General features: G+C 40.2%; 1 protein-coding gene across 2 annotated transcripts in view; it reads right to left on the bottom strand.

The window, feature by feature from the left end:
• Nucleotides 1–12,748, bottom strand: part of nipblb (NIPBL cohesin loading factor b) — a 64,610-nt gene that overhangs the window by 12,255 nt on the left and 39,607 nt on the right. For both annotated transcript variants that reach the window (XM_067433128.1, XM_067433127.1), the window contains exons 26-37: nucleotides 12,458–12,672; nucleotides 11,938–12,040; nucleotides 11,761–11,859; nucleotides 11,507–11,653; nucleotides 9,883–10,017; nucleotides 6,611–6,709; nucleotides 6,448–6,501; nucleotides 3,322–3,430; nucleotides 3,107–3,243; nucleotides 2,867–3,007; nucleotides 2,684–2,777; nucleotides 2,431–2,585 (exon numbers count right to left, since the gene is read on the bottom strand). In XM_067433128.1, coding sequence (XP_067289229.1) covers nucleotides 2,431–2,585; nucleotides 2,684–2,777; nucleotides 2,867–3,007; nucleotides 3,107–3,243; nucleotides 3,322–3,430; nucleotides 6,448–6,501; nucleotides 6,611–6,709; nucleotides 9,883–10,017; nucleotides 11,507–11,653; nucleotides 11,761–11,859; nucleotides 11,938–12,040; nucleotides 12,458–12,672 — 1,488 coding nt within the window. The remainder of the gene's footprint in view (nucleotides 1–2,430; nucleotides 2,586–2,683; nucleotides 2,778–2,866; nucleotides 3,008–3,106; nucleotides 3,244–3,321; nucleotides 3,431–6,447; nucleotides 6,502–6,610; nucleotides 6,710–9,882; nucleotides 10,018–11,506; nucleotides 11,654–11,760; nucleotides 11,860–11,937; nucleotides 12,041–12,457; nucleotides 12,673–12,748) is intronic.

Here is a 12,748-nt window from a genome sequence, read left to right on the forward strand (position 1 = left end):
ATTTCTGACCTGTAAGGTTGCCAGAATAATAATCATACACTGTTTGTTAATAGGCCAGAGGAGAACTGGCACCCTGACTGAGCCTGGTTACTCCCAAGGTTTATTTTTCTCCATCATGCCCTAGTGGAGTTTTGGTTCCTTGCAACTGTCGCCTTTAGCTTGGCTTGCTCAGTTGGGGACACTAAAATTATGATCTAAGTTATTCAACTAAATATACAAATAAAATTAATTAATTAGGTCTTATTTAATTACACTCCTGAACAAAACCTTAAGACCAGGGGATGCATTGCAAGTTTTACACATTTCGCATAACCGGGTTGTAAGTGCTGCTTCAAAATGCCAAAAGAAAGAAACAGGAGCAAGAGATAAAAAATAGAGAGTAGGCAATTTATTGAAAACTGCATTTAAACTCAAACAGGCCGTTCATCAGCTGATCAAAAGTTTAAGACCATAGCCCAAAAATAAATGCACAACAGTACTAAAAGTGTCACAAAAGGACTCAGTAGTGAGTAGCCCCACAGTTCTTGTTGGTCACTTCAAAAACTCGTTTTGGCATGCTTGATGTGACTGTTTCCAGGAGGCTGGTGCGAATGTTGCTCCATGTGGTGAAGATGGCTTCAAGAAGGGAATCCACGGTCTGGAACTGACGTCCATTTTTGTAAACTTCCCTTGCCATCCATCCCCAAATGTTCTCAATGGGATTTAGATCAGGGGATGGTCCAAAAGAGCAACGTTATTCTCCTGGAAGAAGTCCTTCGTCAGGCGGGCCTTATTAATTGCAGCGTTGTCCTGTTGAAAGACCCAGTCATTACCGCACATACGGGGGCCCTCGGTCAAGAGGGATGCCCGCTGCAACAGATCCACATAGCCAGTCGCTGTTTGACGCCCCTGCACAACCTGAAGCTCCATTTTTCCATTGAAGGAAAAAGCACCCCAGATCATGATGGAGCCTCCTCCACTGTGTGCCGCGTAGAAAACATCTCAGGTGGGATCTCCTTGTCATGCCAGTAACGTTGGAAGCCATCAGGACCGTCCAGGTTAAATTTTTTCTTGTCAGAGAATAAAACTTTCTTCCCCTTTTCAATGTCCCAAGTTTGGTGCTCCCTTGCAAATTCTAAACGGGCAAGTTTTTGTCGTGGGAGCAGACGTGGCCTTTGAAGACGTTTTTTGTTCTTGAAGCCCTTCTCTAGCAGATGACGTCTTATGGTTTTTGGGCTGCAGTCAGCATCAGTAAGGGCCTTAATTTGGGTTGAGGATCGACCTGTGTCTTCACGGACAACCCGTCGGATCCTGCGGCTCAGTGCAAGTGAACTCTTTTTGGGGCTACCACGTGACTTTTTTGTCCCATAACTCTCAGGATTTTTTAAGAAATGTAAAATGACTGTCTTACTGCGTCCAACCTCAGCAGCGATGGCGCGTTGCGAAAGGCCTTGCTTGTGCAGCTCAACAATCCTGCCACGTTCAAAGAGAGAAAGCCTTTTTGCCTTTGCCATCAGGAGATCTTGACAGTATAACTGCTTGAAGGACAATGACATGAAAGCTATATTTTTGTGCAGATTTGACCTTTTTATGGCTATGGTCTTAAACTTTTGATCAGCTGATGAACGGCCTGTTTGAGTTTTAAATGCAGTTTTCAATAAATTGCCTACTCTCTATTTTTTGTCTCTTGCTCCTGTTTCTTCTTTTGGCATTTTGAAGCAGCACTTACAACTTGGTTATGATCCACTAGTGCGAAACGTGTAAAACTTGCAATGCATCCCCTGGTCTTAAGATTTTGTGCATGAGTGTATATAAACTATAATACTGATCTGCCAACATTGTCGCTACATGATAAATTAAAATAAGCTGATAACATCACTGTTTTCTCCAGAACGACTGTACAGCCAAATAACATTTTGTTGCAATATTTTCCTGTTTAACACTGTGAAGCTGCTTTGAAACAATCATCATCGTAAAAGCACTATATAAATAAAGTGGCCCCTGTCCATCATGGCCTCCTAATAATCCCCATATACTGATTGGCTTCATCACTCTGTCTCCTCTTCCCCAATTAGCGTGTGTGGTGAGCGTTCTGGCGCAAATACGGCTGCTGTAACATCATCCAGGTGGATGCTACACATGGGTGGTTGTTGAGGAGATTCCCTTCAATATGTAAAGCGCTTTGAGTGCTTAGAAAAGCGCTATATAAATGTAACTGTGAAAATGTAACGCTATATAAATGTAATTATTATTATTAGTTATTATTATTTATTTTGTAAACTTTTATTTTGGATACAATTAATCGATTTCCCAGCATTAAAATAAACAAATGAAATTAATTTGACTACACAATCCATTATGAAAAGTTGATTTATTTAATGCATAACAATATTTCCTGGGATTCAAGAATTTTATAATTCAGAAATCATGTCTTGTGACTGAGGATCTAACCTTATTACTGCCTTTAAACTCCTCTTGGTCAAAGTCAAAGTGTCGACACAGGGCCCCCACAGTGAAGAGCGAACGAAGCAGTAAAGGTTTATTAGAGGCCAGTACGGTGCTGTTTGGGTCTTCCTGATGCTGCAACTTCAGCTTGTTTAGTGCTCCTTCACATGGAAGAAGAAGAAGAAGAAGAATTTAAGTGATTAACACTCCAGGATCATGGAAGAGCAAAGGATCCTGACAGGTTTTGAAATGTACTTACCATAGTATCGGTTGAAACAAGACCACACAAACTTGAAGTTATGGGTGACCTTATTGACGACTGCCCCGAGACAGCTCACACAGTGCTGCACAACCTGCGAAAACAAATGTGATGGCATTGTGAAGCTGCAGGCGTATAAAATGCTGGACAATCAGAGCTGCTGACACTCTCACTTCAACTGACCGTCATGCCGTATTTGATGATGAGTTTCATTAGGTCTTCTTCCATGGTGGTGAGAAAGCTTTCACTCGGATGATCCATCAAAGGAACAACAAGCTCCAGGATTTTAGCAACATTACAGATCACCATAAAATCACTCTGAGTCTGTAGGGACACAATAAGCACCTTCACCCTCTAGCCTCTAGATGGCAGTAAGACACCACTTATTGAAATACATCCCACGTTTCTCCACAGCGTACTCACATTACACTTTGTGGTCAGGTACGGCTGCATAGTCATAGCGTGTTTTACCATCAGCTGGGGTCGGATCTTGCTAAACAGGTACAGTGTGGTAATACAAGCCACTAGGCAACTGGAATTCAACCCCTTATTCTCACAGTCTGCAAAACATGAACAACTCCTCACTAAAAGTTCAACTGAGGTAAATCCTTTGCTTCATAATTGAATACAGGTCTTACCAGCAAGCGACTCCTCGTATTTCACAATATGCTCCACGAGACTGTCCACCAGCTGAACACAAGCCTTTCTGGCCGGTTTGTACGAGGCATCCTCCTCTGATTTCAGCAACTGTGACCACACAGATTAGAACAAGGGTTAGGATATAGTTTATCCAAAAAAAGGATCAGTCACATTTATAGACGCTCTGCAAAATCTGTGTCCGAAATACAGTTATTTCTATAGTACAGTAATTTGCGCAACGGTAGTTGTGTGAGGAAGAAAGTTCCCCAGACAAATTTAGTTCAAGTTTAAAGGATTAGTTCATTTTAAAATGAAAATTAGCCCATGATTTACTCACCCTCATGCTGTCCTAGGTGTACATGACTTTCGAGTTATATTAATAAATAACCTTCCAAGCTTTACAATGGCAGTGAACAGGGCTCACGAGTTTGAAGCTCAAAAAAAGTGCATTCATCCACACACAAAAAAAAACTGACGTGACATGATTAGGACATAGTATAATCATTTTGAGTACGGAAGGTGGTCTGGAGGAGGGCTAGATATTTTATTTTATAAAGTTTTAAATATAGATATTTGCTTTACAAAAATCCGATTTGATTCAGAAAGCCTTTATTTACACCCTGGAGCTGTGAGGAGTATGTTTATGATGGATAAATGCACTTTTTTGAGCTTTAAACTATAAAGCTTGGAAGAGTCAGGATATTTATTAATATAACTCCAATTGTGTTATTCGAAAGTCATATACAACTAGGGTGGCTTGCAGTGTTGGGCAAGCTACTCTGAAACTGTAGCTTTAAAAGCTACAATCTACTTGTAGTTAAGTTACATTCAAGCTACCCTTTTGAAAAAGTAGTTAGCTACACTACAAGTTACTATCAAAAAGTAGCTAACTATATTCAAACTACTTTTCTTTTTTACAATGACATTGTATTAAGCCTATACGATCTTAAACTGGCTGTCAAAGTGCAACATGGCTACAAATTGAACATCAGTGCAAGAACAAAATGTATGCAACTTAAATTAAATACTCAGGAGGAGTCAGAATAAATCTAAAGATGCAGGTTGTGATGGAGCGCGCAGCATTCTGAACAGAACCGCTCTGAGTATCATGACCTGTTGGCATGAACACTGCTACTTGACTATTTCTTTTTATTTCAAATTGTTTAGTTTAAAAGTGGACATGTCAAGATTTCTATACACATATTTCTCATTTCTATGAGGCAAGTAGCCTTCTGAGTCATGTGCAACGCATCTGATCTCTCTGGCGCCTTTGTGTCACAATTATTGTCTCTATAGTCTATTTGCTTATTATTTATTAAATCTAGGCAAATTGCTGATTGAACCTTGATTAAAATTAAGATTCAATTTATACAAAACAAAATTACCTTTAAAGAAAGGCTTTCTATAAAACAAAACTTAATAATAATATAATGGTCAAAATCATTTCTGCCCCACTCTGTTTCTGACATATATTATGCATCTCTGCACTTTTCACAATCAATAAAGCCTAGATGTTATTTATAAATAATATTATAGTTAGGGGTGACTCCGAATAGTCGAAGATTCGATGCATCGATATGAGGAGCCTGATTCGACCACCGATCTCACGGTTGAATCTTCGCGGGTGTTATGAAACAAGGATCATACAATTTTGGCAATATGGGGGTGCTCAATATTTTAAAGACGTGTCGCGGCGCTGAGCTGAGCATCGGTGTGCGACCCCTTTAAGGGCGCTGAGCTTCGCACTGCGCCTTTAAAATTCGAACACGTTCAATGAGTGTACACACACCGGCGGCAGCATTCAGCGCCTGTCCGCAGCCACTCAGGAAGTTGTTTAAAATCCTGCCGCACCACAGAGCGCTTTTTCAAGGTTTTATATTAAATTGATATTATATTTCCCTCAAATCGTCAATGTACATACTGATTTACCCTCTGCTACAAGATACACTCATCGTGCAGCTCTTCTGTCAGTCAATTCAAAATTGAGCTTGCGTGTATATAATGTGCGTGTCGGGTGGCGGTGTGAGATCCTGAGGCACGAGCTGAGCTTCGCGTCCTTCACAATCGGCTTAAGAACGTGCATGTAAACGCACTCAAAGTGTTCTTTTCCTCTCTAGGCAGGTATTTTTTTTAGGTTTATTTATCAAAATGTTCTTTTATATATTTGTGTGATGTTCTGTATTTCGATCGCGGCTTTAACAGTGTTTATCCACCACATTACCTTTAAGGCTATTTAAACCCAAATAAGAAAGCCATTGTCAGTTCTTCTGTCAGTTGGCAGGCAGTTTTGGTCGCTTTATTAAAAGTTGTTGCTGTGTGCAGTGTGTAAAGGAAAATAAAATAGTTTTACCCTCCTGTCCTGCTGACAAGTGTCGTGCCCCTCCCAACCCATTCACACACACATAGATGATTCGACTATCGGTAGACCATAGAGAGATTCGACAATTCTGATTTGAATGTCTAAATCCTTAGTCGAGGACAGCCCTAATTATAGTATTTAAATATAAATTTGAAACAAAATAGAATGTTTAATGGGCTACAACAAATATAGTAGGATACAAAACAGAGGAATATGTCGGAGTGGGATTTGCACGAAGTTGTTTTAGCACTGAGCGGATCATGAGTGAAGCGCTGGCATAGAGCGGATTATTGTGCTGAGCACACCGCTCCGCTCCTTCCAGGCTCGTTCTTGTCAGCGAGAGAGACGAGGAAAACAAAAAAAGCATTCAAATGACAATTATCGAGGCCGGAAAAATTATCGAGCTCTTTTTTTTTTTATTGTGCGATTGATTTATCGACTATTGCGACAGGCCTAGCTCTGATTGCTTCATACACCGATCATTCTGCACAGAGCTGCTTCAAGTTGAACACACCTTAAATCTGCAGTGGTCAGGTGGTAAAGTAGTCATGTGGTATACGTCATAGCTCTCACAAAATTACATGTACTAAATACAAGTTTTACAAGTATATGAAGGATTTTTACAGTTCAGAATCGTTACGTAACTGCAGCATGGCGTGAATGCACCTCCAGATCTCTGAGATCCTCTAAATTACCTAATTAAAGTGAAACGGTCAAGATTTTAACAAAATCAAAATTGACCTTGAACCATAGATGGGCAACTTACATTCTGAAGCAGTTGTTCGAACCAGTCGTAACCAGAATCCCTGCAGGCAGCGACCTGAGAGACAATGATTCATGTCAAAAGGGACATAATATGACCTTAAATGACATTTATTTATGCATAACACTGGAGTCAAAAGTTTTAAGACTGCTCTGCAGATCCTAACCACGTCTGTGATGTTGAGAATCTTGCGAGTCATGGCCTCTTTATCATGATTAGGTGTAGGAGTGAACCAGAGCTTCTGAAACGTCTCATTCACCAATTTCTGAAAAAGACAAAAATAAAAAAATAAAATAACAGACACACAATTATAAACAATATGTTGAATATGATGCTTTCCCCAAAAGTATGCTGAAGCATTAAGAGTTCCTTTCACTGGAACTATGGGGCCAAGCCCAACCCCTGAAAAACAACCCTACACCATAATCACCACTCCACCAAACTTTACTCTTGACACAAAGCAGTCATGCAAGTACCGTTCTCCTGGCAAATGCCAAACCCAGACTTGTCCATTGGATTGCCAGACAGAGAAGTGCGATTCGTCCCTCTAGAGAACACTGAGTCTAGTGGCGCCATCCTTTACACCACTGCATTCAACAATTTGCATTGCACTTGGTGATGCAAGTCTTGGATGCAGCTGCTCTATGGAATTACCTTTGTCTCAATAAAACTGAACAAAACTTTAGAAAACGAAACTAAACTTTTTTCAGAAACTATCAAAAATATGCCATTACAAAAGAAGAAAAACACATTGAAAATGAAAAAAATGAACTCTGTCGCACAAATGTAACAGGATATTCAGCATGCTTCATTCTTTGTTAATGTTTTTCAAAGATTCGTTTTCGCAAATCGTGGATTGTGAACCCATTGCCAAATATTTCGCTTGCGTTTCTCAGTTTTTCGTTTGCTGTTTTGACACAAACCTCTAGTGGCGGCGGGCTTAACAGGGATATACTCTGATTGGATAAAGAGCTTTTGATGGACATTTGATGCGCATATTGGAAAGATCTTGCGGTGCTCTCAGGAGAGACATGGAGCGGCGGCGGCTTCATCTTCATCATCTTCACCCGCTTGTTCTTCAAGGCAGCAATAAGTTTGTTATTGAAGTAACCAATAATATTGATAAAAGTTGTATCCATATCCATATACATATACATATACAGTTTGTTGCAGGCTATTGATATACATGCCGTAATTTGCGGGTGGGACATGTCTCCCCCACTTTTTGAAACATTGAAACATCTTGTTGCACGGATGAACCTAGCTAATAGACTACAAACAAAACATCTCTGGTTAACTAAAAGAGCATCATTTCATTCGTTTGTTATATAAGAGGCGATCTGGCACTCGTTGCCGCTGTTATCAGTAGCGCGTGAATGTGCAGTCTACACACAGACAATCGCTTTAATCGCTTAACGCCGTTGCAGAGACTTTCTATTTGTTCTGGTGAAATCATGAAATAAATTGCATTAAAAAAAACTGTCCCTTCTCTTGAAATACAACCACTGATGATATTCAGTATAGATGCAAGAATTAAACATGAGGTTTATATTAGCTAACAAATAAACTATTGAATTGATTTCTGGACATCTGAATCACTGTTAAGCCCGCCCCCACGAGAGATTTGTGTCAAAACAGCAAACGAAAAACTGAGAAACGCAAGCGAAATCTTTGGCAATGCATTCATAACCCACGATTTGCGAAAATGAATCTTTGAAAAACATTGAGGAGGGGAATGCTGTTTCATGCATACTGAGCTTTTTACACTGTTAAAGACTTGGATTCCCATCCTAAACATCGACAAAGTTTCAAAAACTAAATTGGACGTTTGATGGAGTATTTCTGTTTTAAAAATACTCCTTCCGGTTTCTCACAAGTTTCGGAGAGTTTTTTTCGAGTATGGGTCCGCTTGACGTCGATAGAGCGGAAGGTCCTTGTATGGGCCGTAGGGGCTCTTCTCCCGCGCATGACTGAGGCGAAAGAGCAAATGCACGGCCATAAACACTGCTCTCAAGTGCAGATCCAGTTGTCCGTGGAACACTTCTGTCGCACTGCGCTTCATTTTATTCCTATGGGTGATGTCAAGCGACTTCAACACTTCAGCACAGCATTCCAGGAAGGCAGCGCTGCATTTAAACCGATTTGAACGCAGAAATGACGGGAAGCGGCACAACATGACGCTTCAGTCGTGTCGCAAAAGTGAATCTCCACGGTCACTGCTGTCACAGGACTTCACGAAATCAACAGTTACCAAAGAAGTGTGTTTTTGATGGAGCGGTGACGATAAAGGTTCGCGGTCGTGCTTTAGAAGCAGCCGGTGAGTAAAACTGCTTCAAATGTCTGTGCTGTTGGCTATCGTCGCATGAGTAAACATCAGTAAACAACACGATCATGTATAACGTTAGTTAATTTATCAATGGAGCATGCGATCTATAGTGTGTTTTTAAATACATTTGTTTAGCTGACCAATATAGGTGTCAGTTTGTTTATTGGAAAACCACCCAAACATAAACCTAGCGTTCTCACAAAGCGTGATTCGTCATTCAAATGCGCTAACGGTTACTCCATTGTTGTTCTATGTATGACGTTACACTAGTCTGACGTGCAAAACCGTTTTGCTTGCTACTGCTAAGATTTAGTCGCATAGAATAGTCCATAAACCGAATCATGTCCTCATAAACTGCGAATGTTGACAAGTGACTAAATACAGTACATACCACAGAGACGGACGTCCTGCTGGTGTTGCTTACCCTGTTCAATTTATTTCAGCCTCCGGATCTGATTCTGGATCATATATGTATTAGTTGAATCTGATTTAGGGTAGCGTTTTCCTCTCCACGCTTGAGGACGTCACCGCTTTGTGTGCGCTCGTCATTCTTTAGCTCCGCCCACACGATACGCCTCCAGCTGCTCAGTTTTTTCCGGAAAGACTCGGTACAGCCTATCTTTCTTTTATAAATATAATAAAACTAAAGACTTTTCGGAGATATGAAGGATGCAATACTACTCTATGGGTACTCAAGATTGACATGAGATTGACTGAAACTGAGTGTTTCACCCCCCCTTTAACAAAGAATGAAGCATACTGAATATCCTGTTACATTTGTGTGACTAAGTTAATTTTTTTCCATTTTCAATGTGTTTTTCTTCTTTTGTAATGGCATATTTTTTATAGTTTCTGAAAAAGTTTTGTTCAGTTTTGAGACAAAGGTAATTCCATACTGCTCGGTCATAAAAACCCATTCCATGAAGCTCTCAATGCACTATTCTTGAGCTAAAAAAATTGATATCGGCAAATGCCTAATATATATATATATATATATATATATATATATATATATATATATATATATATATATATATATATATATATACACTAAATAAAACAAAATTTTAAAAACAAAATACATTTTTAAAAGGAGAAAAATAATCACAAACCTTGATGCCTTCTTCGTCATTGACCCTCCTGATCATCTTTACACACATTTCTGTAATCTTGTTGAAGGTGGGCTGCTCCAGACAGATGTCTCGCAGGATTTTAATAACCCTCTTCCTCACACTGATGCCCGTGTCCTAAAGAAAACACATTTGCCGGCACAAATTAGCGTACATTCTAACTGGAAACAACATTATGTATTAAATTTACAAAAACAACAACAAAAAAACAACAAAAAAACGCTTCCAGTAATTATCGCTATATAAACCCAGACAGTGATGGATGTGAAGCGGAGAGGTCTTGTATCATCCTGAAGTGGTTTATTTCATGACTATTGCAAAATAAATAAACAAACAAATAAAGAAATACATTTATGCAAAATATTGATTTATATATAGTTGTTAAAAAATATTTAAAAACTATAAAACATTGTTCTCTTTCATAGGTTCACTTGACGCTGCGAAATGACGCATATGGGATACGCCCATGGGTGTGCTGATTGTCTGAAACCCTTATTAGGGCATTGGGCACAGTTAGGGCATTGAAGCTGTATGTTGATCGTTCGGGTGGTTGCAGGAAGTCTAACCAGTTGCTGGTGTGTTTCGGAGCCGGCCGCTGTGGGCTTGCCGCGTAGAAGCAGAGCATTTCACATTGGGGACGAAGGCTATCTCTCTAGCTCATGAGGTGCACGGAGTTCCTTCACCTCTGGGCGTTAGAGCACACTCTTCTAGAAGTGTGGCACCTTCTTAGGCACTCTCCAAGGGGGCTCTCTTGGAGAACATTTGCGTTGCGGCCGAATGGTCCTCACCGCTCACTCTTGTTAAATTTTATAGTTTAGATCTTGACATGGCTCCGGGTTTGCATGTTCTGTCAGCTTAATCCAGCTATTCAGGTCTACCTGACGTTCGTGTCAGATGCGGCAGCGCTTTAGCTTGGCATGTGTGGTATACCGTTCCCCATATGCATCATTTCGCAGCGTCGAGTGAACCTATGAAAGAGAACGTCTCTGGTTACTCACGTAACCTATGTTCTCTGAATAGGGAACGAGACGCTGCGCACGCTGCCAAGCTCACTGCACGGCCGACAAGCCGTCTTGCTCGGCAGAGAAATCTGAGGAGAAGATGGCACGCGCGCCAGCATAGCTCAAAGGTTATGACCCAATGAATTGGCGTGATTCTATAAGGGCTTCAGACAATCGTCACACCCATGGGCGTACCCCATATGCGTCATTTCGCAGCATCTCGTTCCCTATTCAGAGAACATAGGTTACGTGAGTAACCTGAGATGTTTCCAGGATGTATGTCATGCAACTGATAACAATATTGTAACCATATAAATATGAATTGTTTTGGTTTTATTGTTTTAGAATTCATAGAGAAAAATGTATCTAGTATAACTGAAAAAAAGAAAAATAAAGACAAATTTGTATTTACGATTTAATTTATATTGTATTATAATAATAACTTGTATAAGAGGAAAGAGACTGCTAACTTTTAGTTTTTAAACTAGCTATTAAAGAAATCTGTAAGGGTCAAAAGTCAAATATTTTAGCAGTCATTAAACAAAATATTTGTCTGTAAAAAGCTGCAATGCTAAAGTGTATATGTGCAAGGAAAAAGCACAAACCAGGATGCGCTCGATCAGCATGTCGTAATACTGTTCAGTTAGCTGGGGTCGACTCAGTACGAAGCGCCCCAGCAGCTCCACTGCAGCCTCTCTCACACTGGTGGAATTATCCATCAGTCGGCCATGAACTCCCCGCTGCATGTCAGACTGCAAACAAGAGCATTAAAAAATGCACAAAACATTTTACATTAAAGAACATTAAAAAGCTTTCGATTTTTCCAAAAATAAAAATAAATTAAAAAAAATGTACCCACCCGTGCCAGAATGCTCGGATCCACCGCAACCACTTCAGAAAGACACTTCATCGCTTTAGTTCTCACTGCTATGGCACTTTCACCAAGAACTCTCAAAATCTACAGACACAAATGTGGAGACGTGTTATTGAGATGCAAATACAATGAGAAATACTGAGAGATGTGGTGACCTCTAACCTGTGTAAGATAAATATCAAAGCTCTGTGCAAACGGCCTCATGGAGGCCAGATATCGCACGATAAGACACGAGTCCTCGTAGTCCACAGTATCCGAGTTGACTCTAGAAAAACGCATAGAAGGTTTCAAAATGCTTCAAAACATCTGACTATTTAGGACACCATATTATGCCTCAGTCTTTATTTTGTGTTCCGGGTCTACTTAGAAACATGGGGTTTCATGTTCAAATGCATTTTTCACATATTTTACATTGTTGCAGCACCTCCCTTCCCAGTCTGTCAGTATTGCTCTGTTTAGATCCTGTCTCTATGAAGCCACTCCTTCCAAACAGTGCAATGAGCTCTTATTAGTTGGACCAGTGTGTTGTGACTCAAGACTAGAATCAAGCTGTTTGAGGGAGTTCAACAGTGCGGACTGATAGAGAATAACATTACATGCTAAAGAAAAGTTGAAAATGTAAAAAGAGCATAATGGGTCCTCTTTAAGAAAGTTGTTATCATAAAAACGCTGCTGTTTGTACCTCAGTGAGCTGAATTTCGATGCCGTGGTCTTGATAACAGACCGGAGGAACTTCTTGCGAGCTTCAGCTTTCTGTAAAATCTCACTAGTGCTTTCGACATCCTTGGCATGGTGTGGCCCATCAGATGAATCGTCATCCCTCTGTGATTTCATGGCTTTTTCCGTCTCAGTGCTGGTATCCCTGAACCACTGCGCGATATAGAACTTCCGTGCAAACTGTTGGAGATGAAAACATCACAACATTAAAACCACCAGAGGGACTAGTTTTCACAGTGAATGTAAGAGAAATGTG

Source organism: Pseudorasbora parva, chromosome 23 (assembly GCF_024679245.1).
Source record: "Pseudorasbora parva isolate DD20220531a chromosome 23, ASM2467924v1, whole genome shotgun sequence".
Taxonomy (NCBI): Eukaryota; Metazoa; Chordata; class Actinopteri; order Cypriniformes; family Gobionidae; genus Pseudorasbora; species Pseudorasbora parva.